Genomic DNA, 26,912 nt, shown 5'->3' on the forward strand with positions numbered 1-26,912 from the left:
TAAAACGCTGAAGAGCATTAGTAAGTCATCGGCTAACTCTGAGGGCGTTGACTGAGTAGAGAGGGTAGCTGTGTTCTCGCTGAGAGGGCGAGCAAAGGCATTCCTCCTTCGCCTGAGGAGAGCTATTCAGACTCAAAAGGTTAAAAGTCACTGGAGTTTTAACAGACAGATCTTGGAGACTCTTTTTTGTTTACTTGATTTGTTTTTTCGATACTAAAACAGACCAGTTTGTGTGGGATCATTGGTTTCTGGGCCCAGTGGGAGGTAAGAATAGATTTGTTTTTCCAGGAAAAAGAGAGGAATGTGCAGGTCCCCAGAGGTGTGTGGCCTTGGGCCAGGAGATTCATACTCGTCGGTCATTTCACCCTCCAGCACCAACTTTGCCATGATCATTTCCAGCTCATTGACCAGAAAATTGAGTTTTAAAGTGGCAAAAAATCTTTCTTAAGCTCTTAAGTGGTGGACTTGGATTTTGAAAACAGCTCTTTGTAGCTCCAAACAGTTTACAGTTTGTCGTTTTGCAGTTGGAGTTTCCAAGATCGGTTTGTTACAAACTCCAGTGACTTTTAACCTTTTGAGTCTGAATAGCTTTGTTGTACTTTCCTTTTTAAAAGTACATGTTCTTAAATTCTCTTCCTAGGGTAGAAGGCAATTACTACCCTAAATTTGGGGATTCTCATGCCCTCACTTCTCTTTATAGTTTTGCCACATCTGTAGCCCTTAAAGTATATTGTTTCATTTTGCATAGTTTTTATTTTATATAAATAAATTAAATTATGAGTCAGTCCCTTAGTTGCCCTAGCCACATTTCAAGTGTTCAGTAATCTCCTGCAGCTGGTGACTTTTGCGTACCACCTTATTTTTCAGTGGTGAGAACACTTGAATCTATTCTCTTAGCAATTTTCATGTATACAGTATTGTACAGCCTACAGTATTAATGTAGTTAATAATTGAACTAATTGAAGTCTTGTGTCCTGTGTGAATTCTTGTGTAACTTTCGCTTTTACTCAGCGTTACTGAAGATTTGAAGTATCCCAAATTCTTACACATTTCTGACGAGAATGTAAAATGGGGACAGTGACTTTGGATGATACTTAATATGGCTGAAGATATTCTTCCTGATGCCCCAGAAATCCCACCTTAGTTTTCTACCCTAGAGAAGCTGCTCTACCTGTATACCAGGAGACATATGAGAATGTTCATAGCAGAATTGCTTATGGTAGAAAAAAACTAGAAACAGCCCAAGTGTTTATCAGCAGCAGAGCGGATAAACAAACTGTGTACACCCGTACAATTGAATAGACACTGCACAGCAAGAAAAACAATTAGAGCTACGTGGGTAAACCTGTGTACATCTTAGAAACACAGCGAGCCTGGGGCTCTTTCGGTAACCCTGTGTCACTGCTTTCCTGGTCCTAAGACCTAACAGTTCACCAGATGCCAAAATATTTTCCTATGTGAGCCGTGATCTGGCGTGCGGGCATCACTAGGAAATAAACCTCTGGGATGATATTTGGGTACTTTGTCGGGGCTGAAGCTGCTGGGTGAATATTCACCCCTGGTGAAGCGACTGAATTGTTTTCCTCCAGCGGCTATGAGTCAAGTGATGGAACGAGCAATACCTTTGACTAGCCTGTGGCAGAAGTCAGAGCTGGAGAATATGGAAGTGGACAGTGCCTAGTGGAAGGCCTAGCGTTGCACCTATGTTAATTACCTGCTGAATGAATGAATACATTAATGACTGGGTTAAGCATATTACCAGCTTCCTTAGAGTTGCTGGTTCCCTTTCCATTCATTCATTTATTCCTTCATCAGACATGTATTGAACACCTAATAGATATCTAGTACTATGGCGAGATAAAAGAATGAACACTATATGGTTCCTGCCTTCAAATGGCTCAAAACTATGGGAAGAGTCAAGGAGACACCAAATACATCTTACCAAATACATAGTATTTCTGGGTATTTCAGGCAAAGAGAAAAATACACACAAAGACACACAGATATTTCAGAACCTGCCATGGATGGGCTGTGGTGATTAGATTTCTCTGACTGCTAAAGGGTAAAAGAGAATAGTGGTGGTTGGGGTGTGCTGGAGTGACATAGTTGGGGCCTTATTACATTCTCTGTGTTTCATTGGAAGTTTATTCTGTAGACACAAGGAATCCTTCGGCATTAGGTTTTGGCAGTTTCCCTGGGCCTAAACAATAGGCAAACTGATAAACACCCTCATGAAACACTTTGACTATTTGTGAAAAATACACGTGTAATGACTTATATATTTCTACAAATTCATTGGTTGAAAAATATCAACCGGGTGCCCTGGCTCCCACCTGTAATTCCTTTGGGAGGCACTTTGGGAGGCCGAAGCAGGAGGCTTGCTTGAAGCTCGGGAGTTCAAGACCAACCTGGGCAACATGGTGAAAGCCCTTCTCTACAAAAAATACAAAATTAGCCAGGTGTGGTGGTGCACTTGTAGTCCCAACTACTCTGGAGGCTGAGGTGGGAGGAATACTTGATTCCGGGAGGCGGAGGTTGCAATAAGCCGAGATTGCGAGATTGCGAGATTGCACCACTGTGTGAGATTGTACCACTGCACCCCAGCCTGGGTGTCAGAGCGAGACCTTGTCTCTCAAAAAAAAAAAAAAAATGTATTGCTACATTTACTAGATAATGCTCTGAATAGAAATAGTAGCTTGATGTACTAAACTAGGTGATAATACAGTCACAGTCCAGATAACTGCAGTTTCTCTGTGACACTTTTATATTTCTTAATAGAGACAGGGTCTCTCCATGTTACTCAGGCTGGTCTTGAACTCCTGAACTCAAGTAATCCTCCCGTCTTAGCTTCCTAAAGTGTTGGGATTACAGGCATTAGCCACTGCGCCCAGCCTCTTTGGCATTTTTAATAGCTCAACATTTATTAAAGCTGTAAGTGGCTTAAAGTTTCAAAATTCTCCATTGTAAGTCAAAAAATGCCTTAATATTTTTATCCCAGACTTATCCTAAGGGCTATGAATCTGTTCCACCTTTTCTTTGAAGTAGCCACCTGTCTGATTTGCTTGTCTATTTCTTCAAAGAGCTCTGGGGAAAACAGTATGATAGAATAGCAAGGAGTTGGTTTTACAAATCAGATAAATATGTAATAAAATTCCATTTCTGCCTCTCCTAAGACATGTAATTTAACTTCACAAAGCCTCGGTTTCCTCATCTAAAAGATGGGAAAAATAAAATCTGTGTGGTCATGATGTTGAAATAAATTAATGCATATATATATATATATACACACACACACACACATATATATATGGAGAGAGAGAGAGATGCACACATACCTGTTTCTTCCTTCCCTCTGAATCCACCCAGACATAGGTAGTCATAAGGGACAAGTTAAGTAAGGCAGCAAATTAGAAGTAGGAAGGTTACATAAGCATGCTTCTTAGCTTTACTTCTTATGACCATGTTATTATTTGAGAAATGTTAGTTTCAGTCAGATATTCTTTTAAGTTCTTATGCATTAATAGTTAATTTTTTTCTCTTTGAAGAATGAAAGAGGACCACAAGGTTTTCCCCGACTTGGATGGGAGATAGTAAAAGAATACATAAGGCATCTTGAATTAGCCACTATTAAGAGCAATTACCTGTTCTAGAGAATTCTTTAGCTATGTCCTGAAATGGTCTGGGTTGTTCTGTCTCACTTGTGTCTAATGTTTGTGTCTAATGTTCTTCCTAGTTGACCTGTTAGGTTTGTTAAATTGGCGTTCCAACTCCCAGAACATTAAACACAACCTAAAGAAGTTAATGGAAGTGGATGGAGGAGAGATTGTTAAGGTATGTTTATATATTCATAGTTAGAAACATACGTACATACATACATATACCTATTATACCTATTATACTTAATTGGTTCAACATTTAAAATTAAACCATTCATTGTAAATATAAAACTTATCTACGTTGTTAAACAAGTGTGCCAGTTTTTTAAAAAATGCTATTTTAAACCTCTTTGATTTAAACCTAGTTGTCCCCAGATTGCTATGGTATCTATGAAAGCATCAAAATAACCTCTCTGTTTTTCTTATCTTCAGTTTTTGCAAGATACACTAGATGCACTTTTTAACATAATGATGGAAATGTCAGACAGTGAAACCTATGACTTCCTTGTGTTTGACGCACTGGTAAGCAGTTAAACATATTACCTGGTGTTTATTGCTGTAACTTTATAGTTTTCAATATTACACTATTATAAGTGATTGTGTGAATATCTTCTCACATAAATATTTGTTTCCATCTCTCTGGTTATTGTGTTAGGCTGAATTCCTAGAATTATAATTAGAAACAATGACTTATATTTCAGGCCTTTATTTGTTTGTTTCCTGTTAGATCTCACTTTTTGATATGCTCTTTCTTATTAGAGAAAATAAGGTGTTTTATTTTTATTAGAAATCAGGAATCATTTTAACTCACATTACCATTGTCTGGAGGATTGTTACATGTTGTGTGTGTGTGTGTGCACTGGTGTGTTTATGCAAGGGAGACTGAATTCACAAGTCAGAGGTGAATCTGAGCCTCATTAGGCAAAATATTCAACCCAGCAGACAATTGAGTTTGTCACACAAAGCACTTAAACCTTCAACCCATTGCAAGAATTGAAATCAGAATAGGGATAAGCGATATCAGAATCTGGGAAGGCCAGAGGTGAGGGTGGAGGGGAAGAAGCTGAAAGGCCCAAAGCAAGCATCATTTTCACCTTGGTGGGGTGAAAGTTCAGGACAGGATTTTTCCTGAATGCCACAGCTGAGGAGGAAGGTCAGTTGCAGCTTTAGGGGATTCACCAGCTTGAAGAAACTAGTCAGTTTAAGAAATAATCAGAATATTAAAGCTACGGTTTAAGATAAAGAAAACGCCACCTAGTTGAGATCCAACTGGTTGGACTCGGGTTTATGGGAAAGAGAGACAGTGGTTATGGATGCTGTGGGACAAGGAAATAGATTCCTGAGGGACAGAGCAGCTGGCAGTGGGCATAGATGGAAATCCCAAATGCCCTTTGCTTTTGACTCCTCTGTCTTAAGCAGGGCAGTGTGGCTAATTTTAGGTCATGTGCCTGATGGCAGTGCACGGGAATATACAAGGGGTAATTGGGAGATGAAACTCTGGTGAAGTTGTTATTGGGGGCACTCATAGTGTACCCAGGAGAAAAATGTCGTGGAATGTTTCATTAGCTGCATCCTTGGATTAGAGAAAACCCCTTTCCATAGCCTCCTTCCTCCTGCCCCTTAGGTTATCTGGGCACCGACTCTCCTGTCTTTGAGATACCTAGTCAGCTCCCTGAGGCCGGGGATTCTGGCTTGAATTGGTTTCTTCACAGCATTTAGCACAGTGCCTGACATGTAATAGTCTCTCTATTTACGTTAAATAAATACAATCCTCAAGACTTGACATCAGCTCTGGAATGGTAGAGGGGGAATGCTGCAGAAAAGATCCGGAGAGAAAAGAAGGCACCGAGATGTTAAAATCCAGCTTGTTGACAGAATACTTGGGATTGTGCAGTGCTGCTATTTCTGTTTTTCACTTTTGGCAGGTATTTATTATTTCACTGATAGGAGACATCAAGTTCCAGCATTTTAATCCTGTACTTGAAACCTACATTTACAAGCACTTCAGTGCCACTTTGGCATACGTGTAAGTATGATCTGAGGGAACTGCGTGTTGTTGGATCTTTGGATTTGTACTTTTAGGGCTGGATTGTTGAGAAACGAGAGGGACCTGTGTTCAGTAAATGTGCCTAGTAAGGCAGAACTCTATTCTAAGCTTCTTGGTGGAAAAAGGGAACCATCTAAATATTCAAACTGTGGAAAGGGGGCTAAGATCAGGGCCTTCCTTCTGGATAAGGTGAAATCTCCTTAAGAATCCAGAATAGGCCAGGCATTGTTGCTCATACCTGCAATCCTAGCACTTTGTGTGGCTAAGGCAGGAGGATTACTTGAGGCCAGGAATTCAAGACCAGCCTAGGCAACATAACGAGAACCTGTCTTTACAAAAAATTAAAAAGTTACCCGGGTGTGGTGGCGCACACCTGTTGTCCTAGCTACTTGAGAGGCTTAGGCAAGATAATTGCTTAAGCCCATGGAGGTCAAGGCTGCGGTGAGCTGTGATCATGCCACTGCATTCCAGCCTGAGCGACAGAGCAAGATCCTGTATCTAAAAATGAAAATTTAAAAAAAAAAGAGCAAAATTAATGACAAATGACCCAACTCAGGATCTTAGAGGTTGGATGTCAGTGGGATTGGCGTGGGGAATCAAGGAGATCAAACCATGAATTAAACAAGACCAAGTTTGATAGAAGAAAAGGTCGTGCCCTCAACCCTGTACCACAAATGCTTTGTAAAATGTATTACTTACAGGATATGAGAAGTTTTCTTTTTCCCATCTTTTGCATAATAGGCAGTGGTCTCTACCTTTTCTGTAGTGCAGCCTGCCTTCTATCATTGGTTTATGGGCCCCTGACTAAGGAAAGCAACTAAAGTCCACTCCGTATTCCTCCCCAGAGCACTCACCATGGCATTGTATGTACCTGGCACACACACCCCGTTGCCTTCCAGTTATTGTGCAGAATGTGATAAATAGTGATAGGAATGTCGCTGGATTTGTCGATGATCTTCTTATGACAGTGGCTTAGACCACATCATGTAGATTGCTGCCCAGTGACCTGTCAGCAAGTACACCAGTGACGGTGGCCGTTCCACCCAGGAGCCTCACATCCAGGTGGGCGGTAGCTACAGATGAGGAAATCCCATCACTGGGATCAAACCGAGCCAAATACAGCACTCCAGGTGGTAGTAATCTGGGTTTACTTGCAAGATTCGATCAATGCTATATGTTTCCTGTTTTAAAAATAATAATTCGGCCAGGTGCTTGAACCTGGGAGGCAGAGATCATGCCACTGCATTCCAGCCTGGGCGACAGAGAGACTCCGTCTAAATAATAATAATAATAATTGTTATAGTTATATATGTGATATAGATAACTATAGCTATAATAATAGTTCTTATTATAGGAAAGCTCAAAGATTCCCAGAAGGAAGGTTTAAGATGAAAATATCAGTGCCCTCCAAAGTCTAAGGGATAGCACAAAATGAAGACCATTCCTAGCCCAAAAACTCTAGAAAGACGCAAAGAGCAACCTAAAACCCCAGAACAGTTTTATCTATTGAATACTTAGAACCATGAATGTTCCAGAGAGTCTGACTGAGCTCCTCTTTCTTCACTCCATGAAGTTTCTATCTGACTCCGTATTGATGGATCCCAAGGGATTGAGGCAGAATAAAAGGAATTAGGCTTCTTTTAAGTCAACTCCTGTAGGCAGGCATAATCCCTCCTTTATGGGAGCATCTGAAGATGTCAGAATTGCATACCAGAGATTAAAATATCCTAGCAATTTGGGTCACTTCGACCATTTCATTTCATAACCCTCCTGTTTAATCCCACAAAGGGAAAGAAACCTTTTCTAGTATTTCTCAGCAGAAGGGTAGTTCCAAACCTAGACGGCAGATGAGGAAACTTAATTGGAAAAGAGTTAATTTTGCTGTTCAGGGCATATTCTAGAAGATATAATTAGTTATGACTTCTACTTCCAGTATGCCACGTTCCCCTCTTAGATAACTTACCCAAGCCTCAGAGTATCCTGTTGCTCATCGGCTTAATTTTTCTTTGTCATTCTTCTAAGGAAACTCTCCAAGGTACTGAACTTCTATGTGGCTAATGCGGATGACTCCAGCAAGACTGAATTGCTTTTTGCTGCATTGAAAGCCTTGAAGTACTTGTTTAGATTCATCATCCAATCTCGAGTGCTCTACTTGAGGTAATGTTAACTGCAGTGAAGATGTTTAGATTATGAGCCGTCACTCTGTGTAGTTTTTCCCTGACTCTGCACACTGGTGTTCAGCTCTGTGAGCAGTTAGCTCTTAGAATTGCCTTATTTCAGAGCTGCAGGGCTGAAGATGGAGGTGGGCTGTGTCTCTGTTGGAGAAGACTCATGAGAAGTTCAGCAAAATTCTGGGGCAGTAATGACCTCAGGACTTGGGGAAGCAGGTTCCTATGGCAAGATTGTACCTAATACAGCAGATGACTTCATGACAATATTGAGTGTGCAAATCTAGGATCATGATCTGCTGTCACTAGCAGAAGAAGCAGTCATCTCGGGGGAGATGTTTCCTGAGATGAGTGTTTCCTTGTTGACACTGTGCTTAGCTACCTGGGCAGCTAAGCACTAAAGATAAGATTATTCCCTGTTTGGATTTCTAGCGTAACAGTTCCATCAAAAATAGAAGAAACCACAAAAGAGCACGTACCTTTGCAGGGAACACTCACAACCCCAGTGACTTTCCTACCCTTCAGAAATAGCTGTATTTCCCAACTGTTAAAATGTGTTTCTAAGGAAGAAATAAAAGGTTTGTAGATTTAAGCATATGTATTTTTAAAAGAAACTTTGTTTATTGAAAAAAATAAAAAAAGGCAAACAACGGGCAAAAAGGTTACATTTAGTACAGATGAAAGGTTAATAGCTTTCTCAGTTAAAGCTTTTATAAATCAATAAAAGAATGATAAATAGCCAAAATAGAAAACAAAAATGGTAATTTACAAAAGAAAAATTTAAATGGTCAATACATTAAAAAAAATTTCATACTATCAAAAGAATTTTGATACACACACATGCACACACACACATGCACACATACCATCTTTTACCTATACATTTGAAAAAGATTAAAAATCTTTGTCCTTTGATGATATTGGGCAAAAATTGGCCCTGTATTTCAATTTTGATGCTAATGGAGATATAAATTCTTCAGGATAAAAATAGACAGTATGAATAAAAACAAAAAAGAAAAATTTTAAGGAAAGGAAAAAGTGTCACATTTGTCCAGCAATACCTCATCTAGAAATGTTATCTAATGGAAAAAAAAAAATCTATCAGGTATGACAAAAATGAACGTGCAAGTATGTACATTCAGTCATTTCAAATGTAGGGTATGTTAATGAGGAAAGAGGACCATGATAGATTCTCTTTTTTTTTTTTTTTTTTTGAGACGGGGTCTTGCTCTGTCGTCCAAGCTGGAGTGCAGTGGTGTGATCTCGGCTCACTGCAACCTCCACCTCCACTTCACAGGTTCAAGCGATTCTCCTGCTGCAGCCTCCCGAGTAGCTGGGACTACAGGCGCATACCACCATGCCCAGCTAATTTTTTCGAGATGGGGTTTCACATGTTAGCCAGAATGGTCTCCATCTCCTGACCTCGTGATCCCCCCACCTCGGCCTCCCAAAGTGCTGGGATTACAGACGTGAGCCACTGCTCCTGGCCCGATAGATTCTTAAATGATAAAACAAACGTGTAAAGCATGAGTACAGTATGATCTTCCTTTTAAAATAATACGGATTTGAAATATGTATAGTGAAGAAGACTGGATAGATAACATGCTAAAGTGGTTTTTTTGTTGTTGTTATTTCTTTAGAGTTTTTTAGGGTTTTTTGTTTTTGTTTTTGAAACAGGGTTTGGCTCTGTCGCCCAGGCGAGAGTGCAGTGGCACGATCTCAGGTCACTGCACTCTGCTTCCCAGGCTCAAGCAATCCTTCCACCTCAGTCCCCCAAATAGCTGGGACCAAAGGTGTGCACCACCATGCCCAGCTAATTTTTATATTTTATGTACAGACAGGGTCTGTCTATGTCACCCAGTCTGGTCTCAAACTCCTGGGCTCAAGGGACCTGCCCATCTCCGCCTCCCAAAGTGCTGGAATTACAGGCGTGAGCCACCATGCCCAGTCTGAAATGTCAATAGTACAAAAACTTTGGGTGACAGGCTTGTAATTTTTTTTTCATTCTTTATATTTTTATTCTTTTAGCATTTTAGTTATATTATTATATTTTTATTTGCTATTTTTTATATTCTTTTTGATTTTTAAATGAATATATACTTTTCTAATTGCTTTTAAAAAATGTTTAATGACTTTAAAACCCATCTGGCTGAATGACCATTCCTCCTTCCCAGGTGGAAGTGAGCAGTATTTTCCCCCCACATAATTTATGCACAGTCTCTGTATTTGCTTTCTTTTCAGAAGGTCTTCTTTTGGCAGGGCGTGGTGGCTGATGCCTGTAATCCTAGCACTTTGGGAGGCTGAGGTGGGTGGATCACAAGGTCAGGAGTTCGAGACAGCCTGGCCAATATGGTGAAACCCCATCTCTACTAAAAATACAAAAATTAGCCAGGCGTGGTGGTGGGCACCTGTAGTCCCAGCTACTTGGGAGGCTGAGACAGGAGAATCATTTGAACCCGAGAGGCAGAGGTTGTAGTGAGCCGAGATTGCACCATTGCACTCCAGCCTGGGTGACACAGCAAGACTCCATCTCAAAAAAAAAAAAAAGAAGGTCTTCTTTTAAAGTTGGTTCATTATATTTTCCAGTTACGGTACATTTCCATATATTGAGAATGGTTGGGGCATGCAGCGTTCTACCAAGGGAACATCCTCTTACCCAAAAGTTTGTTTGTATAGTAAACCCTGATGTCCAAAAATTAGTATCACCTTTAAACTACAGAAAGAAAACCTGAGTGTGAAATTCAGATGTATTTTCTTATGGATGGTTCACTAGTTCATTTCCTCCTCATTTGTCAAAGCACATCAGAGTCCTCATTCTAGACACCAGATAGGACAGTAAAGGATGGTGAGTGTGGAAAATGAAAGGTTAGGGCGACAGAGGACCCGTGAAATTGACTAGGAGAGTTGCTTCATTGCACCTCATCTGTGATGGCCTGTGTGTGGTTACTTTTCCCTTATATGTTATTAAAGAAGAACCTGAGCTGGGGAAGAGACTGGCAATGTGCGTCCTCTGGTTGCTTAGATTTAATGATCACTTCAGTGCACTGGCCATGTCTGGAGGCTGCAGTGGAATGTCACCTGGTCCCTGGTCCCCCTGTTGCCTTCATCAGAGCTTAAATCTCTCTTATGAGCTCATTACCTGGCTGGAGTTCACCTCAATCAGCAAAACACCAAGAAGAAATTGTAAATTGCCCCAAAAAGGATGTTGAGAAGCTTGATCTTAATCCCTCAGCTCCCTATTATTAGTACTTAAAAAAAAAAAAAATTAAGTCACCTACATAGAGTGCCAAGTGTTCTGCATTGGTGCAGGGCTTTTGCGGCATATGTGACCAGGCTCCCACTGTGATGGTGTGTGTGGGTTCCATGGAGTTCAGGGAGGCAAGGAGTAAAGAAATCAACCTGTAAATGAGGGCGATGTTGGAGTGGTGGAGCCAACAGGGAAGGCTGCCTGAGCTGAACTGAGTGGAGGAGGAGGTGGTATCATGTGAGCTGAGACGGAAAGATGAAGAAGCGGCCTCCAGAGATGTCAGGAAAGGGTTAGTGGAAGCAGGACCTGCCCCAGGCAGGGACCTATGGGGCACCAAGTGTGGATGCGTGAGGAGTAACGAGAATCCAGTGTCAGGAGAGAGAGCGGGAGTGGCCAGCAAATAATAAATGATGTGGGGCCTTGTAGGCCATAGTGAGGAGCTTGGATTTTATTCCAGGTGTAGTGGGAAGCCACTGGGGGACAACTAGAGAAGTAATACAATCGGGCTTATATTTTAAATGATCATCTCATCTCCCACATGGACAATGGATTATTGAAGGCTAAAGGTAGAAGCCAGTGACCACTTTCAGAGGCCATTGTGGTTCAAGTGTGAGATACTCCAGCCCCATCTCAGAGGCAGAGGGAGAGAATGGACTGATTCGAGCTCGTAGGATTTCCTGTTGGGTTTGATGGGGCAATGAGAGAAAGGGAAGAAGCATAGATAACATCTAGGTTTGGGGTGGATCTAGGTTCGAGGCGGTGCTGTTTGCTGACATTTGGAATACTTAGAGTTGAGCAGGGAAATCAAGTGAGTTCTGTTGTAGGTGTGTTAATTTTTAGATACTTTGGGGACTAAATTGCAAATAAAGTTCTTTTCTAGTTCTATAAAATGGATGAATTGAGAATTACCATTAACCGTCTGATTAACTATCGCAGTGAAGTTCATATTCTTTGGGTACTATGGGTATAGGTGAATGGAAGAGACGAATTTAAACATACGTGTGTGTGTCTGAGTGTGTGCATGAAATTCTGAATTCAAACCATCCTATTCTTGACCAGTTAATGGTGAAATTGCCACCTATTATATGTGCATATGCACTTTCATTTGGGACTTTTGTGTTTCTTGGAAAGTGCCCAAATATCTCTTGATTTCTACTTAAGAGAAAGAACCCACTTTCGAGTTGATAGACAGATCTTTTGAAGACAAGTATAGTACTTCAAAGAAGGCAAGCACGTATCAGTGAAGACTAAGGGGTCTTGTCCTAGAAGGCCCTTGTGGTAGAGCAGGCCAGCATCAGCATGGGCAGTTCAGTGGCTAGACTGGAACAAATGGTTTTGTAGGCTGGGCTGGGGATCAGAGCCTTTCTGGGTTGAGCAGCTTCTCTAACCCATTGCCCGAAACTTCAGATGACTGGGGCTTGATTAGGTGAGTCAGAATGATTAGGGGGATACAGTGAAGGAGAAGTCGGGGAGGCAACAAATCTATTTTAAAATTTCTTTTAACAATGGAAAGTCCAACTGCTTTTCTCTTTTTCCTGTTAAGATTTTATGGCCAGAGCAAAGATGGAGATGAGTTTAATGATTCAATCCGCCAGTTATTTCTTGCTTTCAATATGCTGATGGACAGGCCTCTGGAGGAAGCCGTCAAGATCAAGGTCAGCCTGGCGTCATCATGGGTAACTCTTCTTAGGCTGTGGTGATGATGTTTTGGGACCACTTCGAATTGGCCATATCATGGGGGAGAAACAGAATGAATCATGGTTCCTGGATAGCTTATGAATTTTAGTATGATTTACAGAAAATAAAGGGAAAGAAACAGCCCATTTTAACTTCTACAGATGCTCGTATTTTCAAATGTCAGTTTGCCAAGGATATGCTACCCAATTAGACATCCCTTGAAAGGCCATTGTGAACCCTGTTTGACCCCATGATTTCAGCAAACTGATCCCAATGCTACTATAGGTGACAATTTTTTTTATTTTTTGTCCCTCATTTTACCTGGAAGTATAAAGTCACCATCTTTGTTATCATAATTTAAAAAATATATGAAATACATAATCCCTGAAGACTCAAATGTGAACTTTACTATTAATATTTATTCTTTGCTCTTTATGGCCATGTTGTGAGAGAGACTTCAAGAATTTAACCACCTCCTGGCCAGGCGCGGTTGCTCACGCCTGTAATCCCAGCACTTTGGGTGGCCGAGGCGGGCGGATCACAAGGTCAGGAGATCGAGATCATCCTGGCTAACACGGCTCTACTAAAAATACAAAAAAATTAGCTGGGCGTGGTGGCGGGTGTCTGTATTCCCAGCTACTCGGGAGGTTGAGGCAGGAGAATGGCGTGAACCCGGGAGGCAGAGCTTGCAGTGAGCCGAGATGGCACCACTGTACTCCAGCCTGGGGGACAGAGTGAGACTCCGTCTCAAAAACAAAAAAAGAATTTAACCACCTCCTTAGGCAGAGAAATGAACTCCAAGTGGACAGAGCCTACTGGCAGTAGAAACCAGAAAGCTGTATCCCCTTGCATCTTCAGGAAAAGCATTTTAGGAGATCGTGTAGAGCAATGCCAGCTTTCCTTTTTATTGTAAGGGCATCTGTATCCAGTTCCCTATTTAAGTTCCAAGCACAGCCCTTTCTTCCTGGGATGAAGCAGTAAATGCTGTATTTGTCTTGCCTGGCAACTGAATTTGCCTTCGGTGTTTTTCTTACAGGGGGCAGCTTTGAAGTACCTTCCTAGCATAATTAATGACGTCAAACTTGTATTTGATCCTGTTGAGCTCAGGTAAATAGCCAAACAAAATTTTGTTCCTTGGCTCTAACAGAGAAACAGCTCCCCTGCTTGGCTGGAGCCTGGGCTGCTACACCTGGCTTTTATTTTTCTAAGAAGTATTAACTGAATACCTTTTGGTGCTCAGTTCTGTGGAAGATGCAAAAGAACAACCAAAACCTGCCCCGAGAGAGGTTTGCACTTTCTCTGGGAAAACAAGACATGCAGACATGAAATCGACTACAAAAGATAGTGTATAATGACGTGCTTCCAGCCCTACCCCTAAGTATCCCAGCAGTGCAAAGTCAGACTACAGTCAACATGAGAGTGGAGTTAGCCACGAAAGCCATTTTCACAAAGGCGGGACTGGAAAGCGATGATGGACAAGGGTGTTCTTTGGCAATGTAAACCCTCAGCTCTAAGGCAGAGCCCTCCAGTAAGTGAGGATAAAGTCTCCCTTGCTGCCATGTCATAAACTCTCAGGTCATTTTGTTGTAGTTTCCATGTAAATGTCTCCATGCCCGTATCTCAGAGTGGAGGAGAAAAGTTTGTAACAATGCCTTCAGCTTGGCAGAACGAAGACACTCCTAATCCTGTGGTTTCTCTTCCAGTGTGCTCTTCTGCAAATTCATTCAAAGCATTCCTGACAACCAGCTGGTTCGGCAGAAACTTAACTGCATGACCAAGATAGTAGAGAGTGCTCTTTTTCGACAGTCAGGTAAGTCTCTTTCAAAAATTCCTGCGTAAGGTCGCAGTGAGCCGAGATCATACCATTGCACTCCAGCCTGGGTGACAGAGCACGACTCCATCTCAAAGGATTAAACAAACTGCTGTGTGCTGAAATGCCAGCCCCATTTCTGCAGCTAACACTTGAGCTTTGCTTTTTTTTTTCTTTTAAGATGGAGTCTCGCTCTCTTGCCTAGACTGGAGGGCAGTGGCGCCATCTCGGCTCACTGCAACCTCCCCCTCCCAGGTTCAAGTGATTCTCCTGCCTCAGCCTCCTGAGTAACTGGGATTACAGGTGCACACCACCACACCCAGCTAATTTTTTTTTTATATATATATTTTTGGTAAAGATGGCGTTTCACCATGTTGGCCAGGCTGGCCTCAAACTCCTGACCTCAAGTGATCTGCCCAACTCGGCCTCCCAGAGTGCTGGGATGACAGGTGTGAGCCACCGTGCCAGTCAGCACTTGACTTGTCTTTTTAAAAAATGTTGGCAGGGCGCGGTGGCTCAAGCCTGTAATCCCAGCACTTTGGGAGGCCGAGGCGGGTGGATCACAAGGTCAGGAGATCGAGACCATCCTGGCTAACACAGTGAAACCCCATCTCTACTAAAAAATACAAAAAAAAAAACTAGCCGGGCGAGGTGGCGGGCGCCTGTAGTCCCAGCTACTCAGGAGGCTGAGGTAGGAGAATGGCGTAAACCTGGGAGGCGGAGCTTGCAGTGAACTGAGATCCAGCCCACTGCACTCCAGCCTGGGCGACAGAGCGAGACTCCGACTCAAAAAAAAGAAAAAAAAAAAATGTCATTAGTATCCTTGCCAGTTGTTTGCTGGTATGTAAGGACCTCCTCAGAGAGCAGTTTTAAGGAGATTCTAAAGTAAGCTCAGCATTTCCAACAGTTCCTAAAAGAGCAAAATCATGTGTTCTTTAATCTTTAATTAGAGCAATCTGCAAGAGGTTCATTAATTAGAGAATTTTGTCTTTAAAACAGGAACCTCAGGAAGTAACAAGCAAGTAGGAAAAAGATGACCCTTTTAAAAGAAATTCTTCTTTAACCTGTACTTATTGCATGACCTTAAAAACCAGGGGATAGGGAAGCAGCAATGTGCTAGATCCCACAGGAGAACTGGTTACATGCATCCCTTCCCAACCCCACGTTCAGTGATATCACATTAGTAGCTGGAAATTGACCATGGTGGAAGGATTTACACCAGATACACCAGGGAAATTGGCAAACATGATAAAGCAAGCCTTTTCTTTTGTTTTCTTTCCTTTGTTTTTGAGATGGAATCTCGCTCTGTTGCCCTGGCTGGAGTGCAGTGGCACAATCTTGAGTCACTGCAACCTCTACTTCCCTGGTTCAAGCGATTCTCCTGCCTCAGCCTCCCAAGTAGCTGGGACTACAGGTGTGTGCCACCATACCCGGCTAATTTTTTTTTGTAATTTTAGTACAGCTGGAGTTTCACCATGTTGGCCAACTGGTCTCAAACTCCTGACCTCAGGCGATCCACCTGCCTTGGCCTCCCAGAGTGCTGGGATTTTAGGCGTGAGCCACCGCACCTGGCCAAGCCTTTTCTTTAGGGGGTAGGCTGGTGGAAGCCAGATGACTAGTATTCTGCTGGGAGAGGAGTGGGGCATGGAAGGAAAAAACTCTTACACTGATAAAATACTTTTCACTTTGTAAGTAGAGTCTAGGAAATAGCCAAGTAGTTCTGTCCCAACGCTGGTATTAAACAGGAGGTCCAGCACCTGGGCCTTCCCAATCAACTCAAGACTTGCTAGAGTGAGGTCGCTGCGGAGACTTCTTTTGGTCTCTGTGGTCAGGGGCTCAGAGAGGGTGACCTCACGTTACGTATGTATATTGCCTGGAGATCCGAAGACGAGCAGGACTCCTCAACGTTGGAATTGAGTGGATCATTGGGGGGAGAGCTTTCCTGGCCTTGTCCCTGGCTAGTTATGTAACTGGACAAATGAGTGGCCTTCTACAAGTCTCAGCTTCCAGTTCTGTGGAAGGAAGGACTTGAGCTAGATCGTATCAGTAGCCTCCTTGGGCTCTGATATTTTCTGACCCTATGAATTTGCACTTAGAAATTGCAAATGTTCCTAAGACACAATTGGAGGTAGAGGTAATGCCTGCCAAAAGCTAGTGAATGCTCTTAAGTAGAAAACATTTATTACCAAAGTAAATTATTACTAAACATTTTAATATGCTTTGATAACTTTTTAAGGATATAGAAAAGGTAATTGAGATAGTAAGGATAAGGTGTTTGAGCAGAAGAGCAAGCATGCACTCGATAGTTCTAATTAGAGTGTGATCACTGTTAACAGTCATTTCTGTAGCATTCAGAGTACCTGAATTCATTATAAAATGTGTTACAGTAGCAAAGATCTCAGAAGACATATGTCATATCTTACTTTCTGAAATCCACACACCTGCACAGACATGAGCAGAATGTCATTGAAATGTACTAGGGAAGCTTAGTATTTATAGGAACTTCTTTCAGTACATTTTCTCCATTAGGTGAAAAAAATTTTGAAAAAAAAAATCTATAACTTGTTTGGTTTTATTTGTTTCATATGACCTCAATTTCATGTATTAGGTTGGCATTTTTAAAAGCTAGAGAAATTGTTAAATAATTTAAACATTTTGCTAAGTTCCCACCTTTACCTGTGGGAAGGGTCATTTTCTTAGTTTGTATAATCCAGTTGCAAAGGTGAAGTTCTTTTTTTTTTTTTTTTTAATTCATTCATCTGCAGACTGAACAAGAGTGGAGTTCCACACCTACAACCAGGTGTTCCTGGGTGAGCTGGAGGGGCTGCCTTCCTGCAGGACTGATTGCAGAGCTTAGAGCTGCTGGTACTGGAGAGCGTTGCAGGAAGGAGACAGGTAGTTCAGGAGGTGGCACTGCTGCGTGTGAGCTGTGTGTGTTTTCCTTCTCAGAGTGCAGAGAAGTGCTGCTGCCGCTGCTGACGGACCAGCTCAGTGGCCAGTTAGATGACAACTCCAGCAAGCCTGACCACGAGGCAAGCTCGCAGCTTCTGAGCAACATCCTGGAGGTGCTGGACAGGAAGGATGTGGTGAGTTGAGTCATCACTGATGCTGCACGGAGCTCACACCGGCCCCTTTGCACCAGACAGGAGTGACTCCATGGCCTTCCTATTCTCAGGTAGTTTCCAACTCAGGTATTAGGGCAGGCTGTGCCCATTTTAGAGATAATTAGGGAGGCCAGAGCCTCCAGTGCAAAGTCAGATTACTGCTGGGACCTTCCGCGGGCTGATTTTCCTGGCTTGCCCAGTGTGCCCACTATTGAGATCCCTGTGACTATTCTTAAGAATCAAAGACCTGGCTGGGCATAGTGGCTCAGGCCTGTAATCCCAGCACTTTGGGAGGCCAAGTCAGGAGGATCACTTGAGCCCAGGAGTTCAAGACCGACCAGCCTGGGCAACTTAGTAAGACTTTGTCTCTAAAAAAAAAAAAAAATAATAATAATAATAATAATAATAAATAAAGAATCAAAGGCCTTTCTGTTTTTATGTGGAAACCTCTTCCTTCTTATCCTCTGATGCCTAACAACCGGTTATTTCTGAGCTGCTGAGAAGTTCTCATTTCCATATCCTCTTGGACATTGATGCTTTCTCTGGAACCTAGTGGAAATGATGTTTTCTCATCTTGCGTTTTCTCTGTGACCTGGCCCCCATCCCTCTTGAAAACATAGGGCTAAGGCCAGGCGCAGTGGCTCATGCCTGTAATCCCAGCACTTTGGGAGGCCAAGGTGCGCGGATCACAAGGTCAGGAGATCGAAACCAACCTGGCTTCGATGAAATGAAACCCCATCTCTACTAAAGATACCAAAATTAGCTGGGCATGGTAACCCGCACCTGTAATCCCTGCCACTTGGGAGGCCAAGGCAGGAGAATCCCTTGAACCTGGGAGGCAGAGGTTGCAGTGAGCCAAGATTGTGCAACTGCACTCCAGCCTGGGCAACAGAGTGAGACTCCATCTCAAAAAAAAAAAAAAAAGAAAAAGAAAACACAGGGCTGAACCTGTCTGGATTCACCATGTCTTAGAAATAGTACAGCCCATAGGCCTAGCAGAGCCCCCACACAGGAAGCTGGAGAACTTTGCAGAATGTGTTCACTCGAACAGTTGAGGGCTGAGAAAAAAAAGGTATCTTGCCGCAAATTATACTCACCATGTCTGTGGTGGTTTCGTGGCACAGGTGTTCCCACCGAACAGGAAAACCACTCTTTGTCTTCACCTAAACTCTTTATCTTTCCAGTATCTTGGGATTCTGTTCTACCAAAGGATAAGAATACTACACCTTTTCCCATAGCCAAACTGTTAGTTCACCTGTCAGGGTCTACCACCGTTTGAACACAGCCCACCTTTTCTCGTGCTCATGGTTTGCACTGGGAAGTCTACATTTCTGTGAGTGCATGCTACAGCCTCAGAAGTATGTGAGGGTACCATTGCCATCTCTAGCTACTCCCCCAATCTCTGTCCCTCCACTTCCCTAAGCCCCTGTAGCCCACTTACTCTTTGCACTGCTCACTTGATATGTATTCATTATGATCATTCCCCCTTTTTAAATTAAGTATGTTTATAGAAACCACATTATAAAATGGAATACGTTTTCCCAAAGCAACTGGAGATTTTGTTCCTAACCAAGGACTTTGCACCAAAATCATAAATGTGACCAATCATGTCATAAACACAATACTTTAAAAAAGGAACTCTTATAACTCAGTAATTCCTTAAAATAATACAGTAAAGCTCCACGCCCTATAAATTTGGCAACAATGTGTCTGGCACATTGGTTTAGCCAGGGATCCAGTGTTCTGGAAATCATATGTTTATGATCACAGTTAATGTGAAACACAAGAATCGGAGCATTGGATTCTAGTCCCAGTATTACCACTCTGTAGCTATTTGTCCTCAGGCAAATATCTCAGTGCCTCAGTTTCCTAGTCTAGTCCGTTGTATGTAGGAATTGTTCTAGATGACCTCTTAGGTCTCTTCCACTTCTGACCCTATTTTTTAATACGTAACATCTCTACCAACCTTCTCACCACCCAGAAAGACTCTTTGGGAATGACTTGAATGTATTTAAATCCTGCGCAAGGATATTTAAATTAGCTTTTTATTTTGGTCTTCCCAATATTATGTTCCCTGTAATGAGCAGAGACAGTCAAAATTATCGATCATGGAGCTCTGGTAAAGTAGTAAGTTCAATCATTTTTGTCCATCATGGTGGTACTTTTTTTTCCTCCATATACATTTTGAAATATGTGCACTAGCTCAATATCTCTTCCCTTGTCCTCTCATCTCCTTAGTTAATTTAAAGCTCTAATTACTGACATTTGTTCTTCCTGCCTTTTGTTTTATTTTTTAAAACATTGCAGGATTCCCTCCTCTCCCTACAGCTCTGTTTTGGAATTGTCCTCTTTCTTTCAACTCCAGCTGCAGGAAGCGCCTCTGTGCAGTTGTCTCTGGTGTGGTCCTGCCAAATTCTACTCATTGTTTCCATGCTCTCCTTGAGTTTCTTTTGAGGATTTTATCACTTTGTACACTGAGTTATGAATGCAGCTCACAAATCCTTGGGAAGCTGCTCTTATGCTCCAGGCACTGGGATCGGCTAGGACTATGGCAGTGAACTAGAGAAGCAAGCACCGTACCCCCAGGAGCCCACCTTCTAGGGGATCCTTGTGTTATACTTATTTAAATGTATGTCCTGGCCGGGTGCAGTGGCTCACGCCTGTAATCCCAGCACTTTGGGAGGCCGAGACGGGTGGATCACGAGATCAGGAGTTCGAGACCAGCCTGACCAACATGGTAAAACCCCATCTCTACTAAAAATACAAAAATTAGCTGGGCTTGGTGGTGCACACCTGTAACCCCAGCTACTCAGGAGGCTGAGGCAGGAGAATTGCTTGAACCCAGGAGACAGAGGTTGCAGTGAGCCAAGATCGCGCCACTGCCCTCCAGCCTGGGCGACAGAGTGAGACTCAGTCTCAAAAAAAAAAAAAAAATTTATGTGCCACTCACCTCCACCTCTACAATAGAAATCTCTAAAGGCTCAGAGGAGCCTTATTCATTTCATACCTCCCCACAGGGCACAGCATGTGACCTGCACAACTATTTAGGGCCACACTAAGGAAATGCTATGTAAATGGAGTGAAAGCAGCATCTCCTGGAGAGGCTGATTTTATGAATCACTTTCATTCAGGGAAATGGGAAACAAGTAAATGACTAATAAAAAGTGAAGGAGGGAGAGAAGAAGGAAGGGACAGAGGGAAGCAGAGAGGGAGGGTGGACCTGAAATACTTGATACTGTAATGAAAATACATATAGCCATACCATAATTAAGAAATCAAAAAACAATAGATGTTGGCATGGGTGTGGTGAAAAGGGAACGCTGTTACACTGCTGTAACAGTTGTAAATTAGTACAACAACTATGAAAAACAGTATAGAGATTCCTTAAAGAGCTAAGAGTAGAACTGCCATTCAATCCAGCAATCCCACTCCTGGGCATCTACCCAAAGGAAAGTAAGTCATTATATGAAAAAGACACATGCATGTGCATGTTTATAGCAGCACAATTTGCAATAGCAAAGATATGAAACCCACCTAAGTGCCCATTGACCAATGAGTGGATAAAGTGTGGTATGTATGCATCATGGAATACTACTCACTCATAAAAAGGAACAAAACAACGTCTTTTGCAATAACTTAGGTGGAGATGGAGGCCATTATTCTAAGTGAAGTAACTCAACAATGGAAAATCAAATATTACATGTTCTCACTTACAAGTGGGAGCTAAGCTATGAGACTGCAAAGGCTTAAGAGTGATACAGTGCAGCCGGGCGCAGAGGCTTACGCCTGTAATCCCAGCACTTTGGGAGGCCGAGGCGGGCGGATCACGAGGTCAGGAGATAGAGACTATCCTGACTAACACGGTGAAACCCCGTCTCTACTAAAAATACAAAAAATTAGCCAGGCGTGGTGGTGGGAGCCTGTAGTCCCAGCTGCTCACCAGGCTGAGGCAGGAGAATGGCATGAACCCAGGTGGCGGAGCTTGCAGTGAGCTGACATTGCGCCACTGCACTCCAGCCTGGGTGACAGAGCGAGACTCCATCTCAAAAAAAAAAAAAAAAAAAAAAGAATGATACAATGGACTTGGTGAACTTTCTGGGGAAAAGCTAGGAGGTGAGTGAGGGATAAAAGACTACGCATTGGGTACAGTGTACACTGCTTGGGTGATGGGTGCACGAAAATCTCGGAATCACCAATAAAGAACTCATCCATGTAACCAGAAACCACTTGTACCCCCAAAGACTATTGAAATTAAAAAAATTCCTGTAGCCATCCTGATCTGGCTTCTATGTGAAATCTAACAAAGTTAGACTCGTAGAAGCAGAAAGTAGAACATTCTTTACCAGGGGCTGCAGAGCATTAGGGGGCAGGATGGGGAGATGTTGGTCAAAGGGTAGAAAGTGTCAGTTATAGGATGAGCAAGTTCTGGGAATCTAATGTATGGCAGGGGTGGCAATGGATGTGTTAATTTGACCATGGAAACCATTACATGATTACGTGTATCAAATCTTCATGTTGTACATGCTGGATAAGTACTGTTTTTGCCAGTTAAATTTGTAAAAATTAATAAAAATGTTAAGCAAAATATATATATATATATATATATATATAGAGAGAGAGAGAGAGAGAGAGAGAGAGCAATGATTTAGTTATTTGAAGCATTAAGCAGGAGTTTCAAAATATCTATCATAAAGCAAGGACAGATAGAGGCTATGAAAAGTCAAGTTGCATATGGGTAAGTCGGAGCCAAATGAGTGTAATATCTAGCTACAAAAAAGGGAAAGAAGGTAAAAGAAGGAATACACATTTATTCAGCACACTTGATGACTACATCAGCCCTACTAATTCCTATAAGAAAACTGTTACTATCTCCCTTTTGCAGCTATGAAAACTGCAAGTTCAGCAAAGTTGAATAATTGCTCAAAGTCACACATGACAGAGTCAGAATACAAAATCATCCTTGCATTAGTCTGCTCAGTCAGCCTTCCATAACGAAATACCACAGACTGCGTGGCTTAAACAACAGACATTTATTTTCTCACAGTTCTGGATACTGAGTGTCTGAGATCAGGGTGCCAGCATGGTTCAGTTTTGGTGAGGTCTTTCTTCCCGGCTTGCAGACAGCCTCCTTCTTGCTGTGTGCTTACACGGTGAAGAGAGAGATTGATATCTGTGATATCTCATTTACTAAAAGCATGTTCATCCCATCAGTCCAGGGCCCCACCCTCATGACCTCATCTAACCTTCATTACAACTCAAGAGCCCCATCTCCTGATACCATCACGATGGGGGTTAGGGCTTCACATATGAGTTTGGAGGAGACGCAAACATTTACTCCATCACAATTCCCTTGACTTGGATTTCTTATTTTTTTTTTCCTACAACACAGAAGGTGATAAGTGCTTTGTATTTTTGCCTTTAATGTCCCACACATGTGCCTAATTGACCTGGGCAATTCTAATCTGCTCAACCTCAGAACAGAATACATCATGCTAATGGGGGTCCCCCAAAACTATTTGTTGAGTCAGTGGCCACAGTGAGCTCTCAGTGAACCTGAGCGATCTGAGTTAGTAGGAAGGCACTCGTCCCTGCACACCCACATTCATCTTTTAAATGTTACGACTGATCATTTTCAATTATTTTCGTCATAAAGTTTTGTACTATTCTGAGACCATTTTCCACTTTTGGACAAGAGATTGCTTTGTAGGGAAGAGCCAGAAAGAGATTTAAAGACAAAACTCATCTATCTGAAGTTCCCTTAAGAAAAGCGAAACTGAGTCAGAAGGAATGGAATCAAATCCTGTATTCCCACAGGGCGCTACTGCAATGCACATTCAGCTTATAATGGAACGGCTGCTGAGAAGGATCAACCGGACAGTGATTGGGATGAGCCGGCAGTCTCCCCACATCGTGAGTATCTCTTTGGTGGATCCCACGGCTGCTGCTGCTTCTCTATCCCCACGGCCTATCAGGAAGCCTTCGGGGCCAGTGGCTTGAGGCTGTTCTTCCCATGGGCCTCTCACATCATGGGTTATTGGTTATAACCTTGAGCAGATCTTTATTCTGACATGGATTTTCTATTGAGAGAAAATAATCCAGCCTAGGCAATATAGTGAGACCCCATCTCTACAAAAAATTTAAAAAATTAGCTGGGCGTGGTGGTGGTGTGTGCCTGTGCCTGTGGATCAGGTACCATACTGGCACCCTGATCTCAGGAGGCTAAGGTGGGAGGATCACTTGAACGTGGGATGTCGAGGCTGCAGTAAGCTACGATTGTGTCACTGCACTCCAGCCTGGACAACAGAGCAATAGCCTGCCTTGAAAAGGAAGAAAGAAAGAAAGAAAATGATCCAGTATGAACCACCCAGCCCCCTTGATTCAAGGAACAAAACCAGACATTTTAAAGAACCTGTGGTTAGCATGCTTGTGGAAAGGCCAGTGTTGCTTTGGCCTCTTGCTTTCTGTGTACTCTATCTAAATAGACGCCAGGTAACAACTATGATAGAGACCAGGGGTAGCTGTGGAAAGACTCATTGGTGTCGTCATTAAAGTGAAACGTCTTTTACTTGATGTATTAAAAGCTACGGTTAGATTTTAATTAGAGGACATAGGACAAGAATTATTCCAAATTCCTGTCAGATTAAAAAAATTCATTTATTTCACAAATAGGTATGAAAAACTGCCGTAAAACAGGCACTGCTCTGGACACTGAAGATGTACCCATGAACACAACAGAAAAATCACTGCCTTTGAGGAGCTGACACCAACAATAATGACAGCAGTTATAGCAAAATAAACTATGTAGTGTTAGGAGACAACAGGTGCTATAGAGGAAAAAATAATAGCAGGTTAAGGGAAGTGAGGGTGGGGGAGTCACAGCTTTAAATAAGATGATTAGGAATTGAATACCTTTTGTTGAAATTAATTACCTTTTGTTTTTCTAAATAGAGACAGGTTCTCACTCTGTCACCAGGGTGAAGTATAGTGGCACCTTCACAGCTCACTGCAGCCTCAATCTCCTGAGTCTAAGCAAGCCTCCTGCCTCATCCTCCTAAGCAGCTGGGACTATAGGCACATGCCGCCATGCCTGGCTAACTTTTAGTTTTTTTGTAGAGGTCGTTCACTGCAACCTCCACCTCCCAGGTTCAAGTGATTGTCCTACTTCAGCCTCCCAAGTAGCTGGGGTTACAAGTGTGTGCCCTGACACCCAGCTAATTTTTGTATTTTTAGTAGAGACAAGGTTTTGCCATGTTGGCCGGACTAGTCTTGAACACCTGACCTCAAATGATCCACCCACCTTAGCATCCTAAAGTGCTGGGATTACAGGTATGAGCCACTGCACCCAGCCTCTAACCTGTTTTAAAATAAATGATATTTAATGCCTGTTCTTTAACAACAGAAGCTATTTAGAGATTATAAATGAGAAAGTCTGTTTAATTTAGTCACAAAAATATCAGAGTAAGAATAAGTACTAGTTACAAATAAATAGCCAAATAGAAATAATAACGAGGCCTGGCATGGTGGCTCATGCCTCTAATCCCAGCACTTTGGGAGACTGAGGTGGGCAGATCACGAGGTCAGGAGATCAAGACCACCCTGGCCAATGTGGTGAAACCCCATCTCTACTAAAATACAAAAAAAAAAAAAAAAAAAAAAATTAGCTAGTTGTGGTGATGCATGTCTGTAGTCCCAACTACTTGGGAGGCTGAGGCAGGGGGAATCACTTGAACCCGGGAGGCGGAGATTGTAGTGAGCTGAGATCGCGCCACTGCGCTCCAGCCTGGTGACAGAGCAACACTCCGTCTCGTAAAAAAAAAAATAAAAATAAACGTAATAATGGAGAGCTCGCCTGTCAGACTTAGAGGATACATATCAGCAGAACAGAACCATGATAAGTGAAAAGGAGATTTTGGATCGTATGAATATTTTGTTACCTTTCAAAAGAGAAAATGAAGGTTTTTAGTAAACATTGTTTAGAACATTAGTTAACAATTTGGGGCTGGGTGTGGTGGCTCATGCCTGTGATCCCAGCACTTCAGGAGGCTGAAGCTAGCAGATCACTTGAGTCCAGGAGTTGGAGACCAGCCTGAGAAACAGTGCAAGAGCCTGTCTCAAAAAAAAATACACAAAAATTAGCCAGGCATGGTGACATGCGCCTGTAATCCCAACTACTCAGGAGGCTGAGATGTGAGGATTGCTTGAGCCCCAGGGAAGTCGAGGCTACAGTCAGCCATGATCGCCACTGCACTGTAGCCTGAGTGACAGAATGAAACCCCGTCTCAAACAAAGAAAAAGAAAATTAGTTATTTTGGGAAAAATTTGTTCAACTTCGTACTATAGCCACAAAATAAATGTCAGATAGAATGAAGTATTCAATTTTAAAAAATTACATTATAAAGCACTAGAATAAAATAATAGGTAACTGATTTGAGGAGGAACAGGATTCATGGATTTTTATAGTTAAAATACAAGAAAAAATCGATTTTACTAGGTAAAATTTTAAATCCCTATATATGAAGATATGTGTGTGTGTGTGTGTGTGTGTGTGTGTGTGTGTGTGTGTATATGCAAATTAAAAGTTAAGCCCCAAACTTTAAAAATTTTTGTAACATAGGTGACAGGTGGCTAATAATATACAAAAGCTATTATAAGCCACGAAGCAAAGATATTGTTTTAATAGAAAAATGAGTAAAGAATGGGTACAAACAACAACATGAGAAAGCTAAATGGCCAAAAAGTTCATGGACAGACTGTTTAATTTAGAGAAAAGGAAATGAAAATGCGAAGTGAGATTAAGTAAACCTCTAATACCCAGAATAGGCAAGGTCTTGGAGAAACAAATTGTGTTAGACACCGTTGGGAAAACAAGCTATATGATAATTTGGCAATATATATATCAAAGGCCTTAGTACAATAAATTTACACTGCTTTGTAATTGAAAAAAATAAACCTTTGTTTTGTTTTGTTTTGTTTTGTTTTGTTTTTTTGAGACAGGCTCTGGCTGTCACCCAGGCTGGAGTGCAGTGGTGCAATCTCGGCTCACTGCATCTCTGCCTCCCAAGTTCAAGCAATTTTCCTGCCTCTGCTTCCCAAGTAGCTGGGCTTATAGGTGCCTGCCGCCATGCCCGGCTGATTTTTGTATTTTTAGTAGAGGTGGGGTTTCACCATGTTGGCCAGTCTGATCTCAAACTCCTGACCTTAAG

General features: G+C 42.2%; 1 protein-coding gene across 7 annotated transcripts in view; it reads left to right on the forward strand.

The window, feature by feature from the left end:
* Positions 1–26,912, forward strand: part of DOCK5 (dedicator of cytokinesis 5) — a 235,291-nt gene that overhangs the window by 150,470 nt on the left and 57,909 nt on the right. For all 7 annotated transcript variants that reach the window (XR_012417160.1, XM_005562863.5, XM_045398048.3 and 4 more), the window contains 9 exons: positions 3,734–3,831; positions 4,089–4,178; positions 5,582–5,682; positions 7,726–7,860; positions 12,662–12,773; positions 13,832–13,902; positions 14,499–14,605; positions 17,555–17,691; positions 23,524–23,619. Coding sequence is in view for 6 of the 7 variants with exons in the window: in XM_005562863.5 (XP_005562920.2) it covers positions 3,734–3,831; positions 4,089–4,178; positions 5,582–5,682; positions 7,726–7,860; positions 12,662–12,773; positions 13,832–13,902; positions 14,499–14,605; positions 17,555–17,691; positions 23,524–23,619 (947 nt within the window). In the remaining variant the exon portion in view is untranslated. The remainder of the gene's footprint in view (positions 1–3,733; positions 3,832–4,088; positions 4,179–5,581; positions 5,683–7,725; positions 7,861–12,661; positions 12,774–13,831; positions 13,903–14,498; positions 14,606–17,554; positions 17,692–23,523; positions 23,620–26,912) is intronic.

Source organism: Macaca fascicularis, chromosome 8 (genome assembly GCF_037993035.2).
Source record: "Macaca fascicularis isolate 582-1 chromosome 8, T2T-MFA8v1.1".
Taxonomy (NCBI): Eukaryota; Metazoa; Chordata; class Mammalia; order Primates; family Cercopithecidae; genus Macaca; species Macaca fascicularis.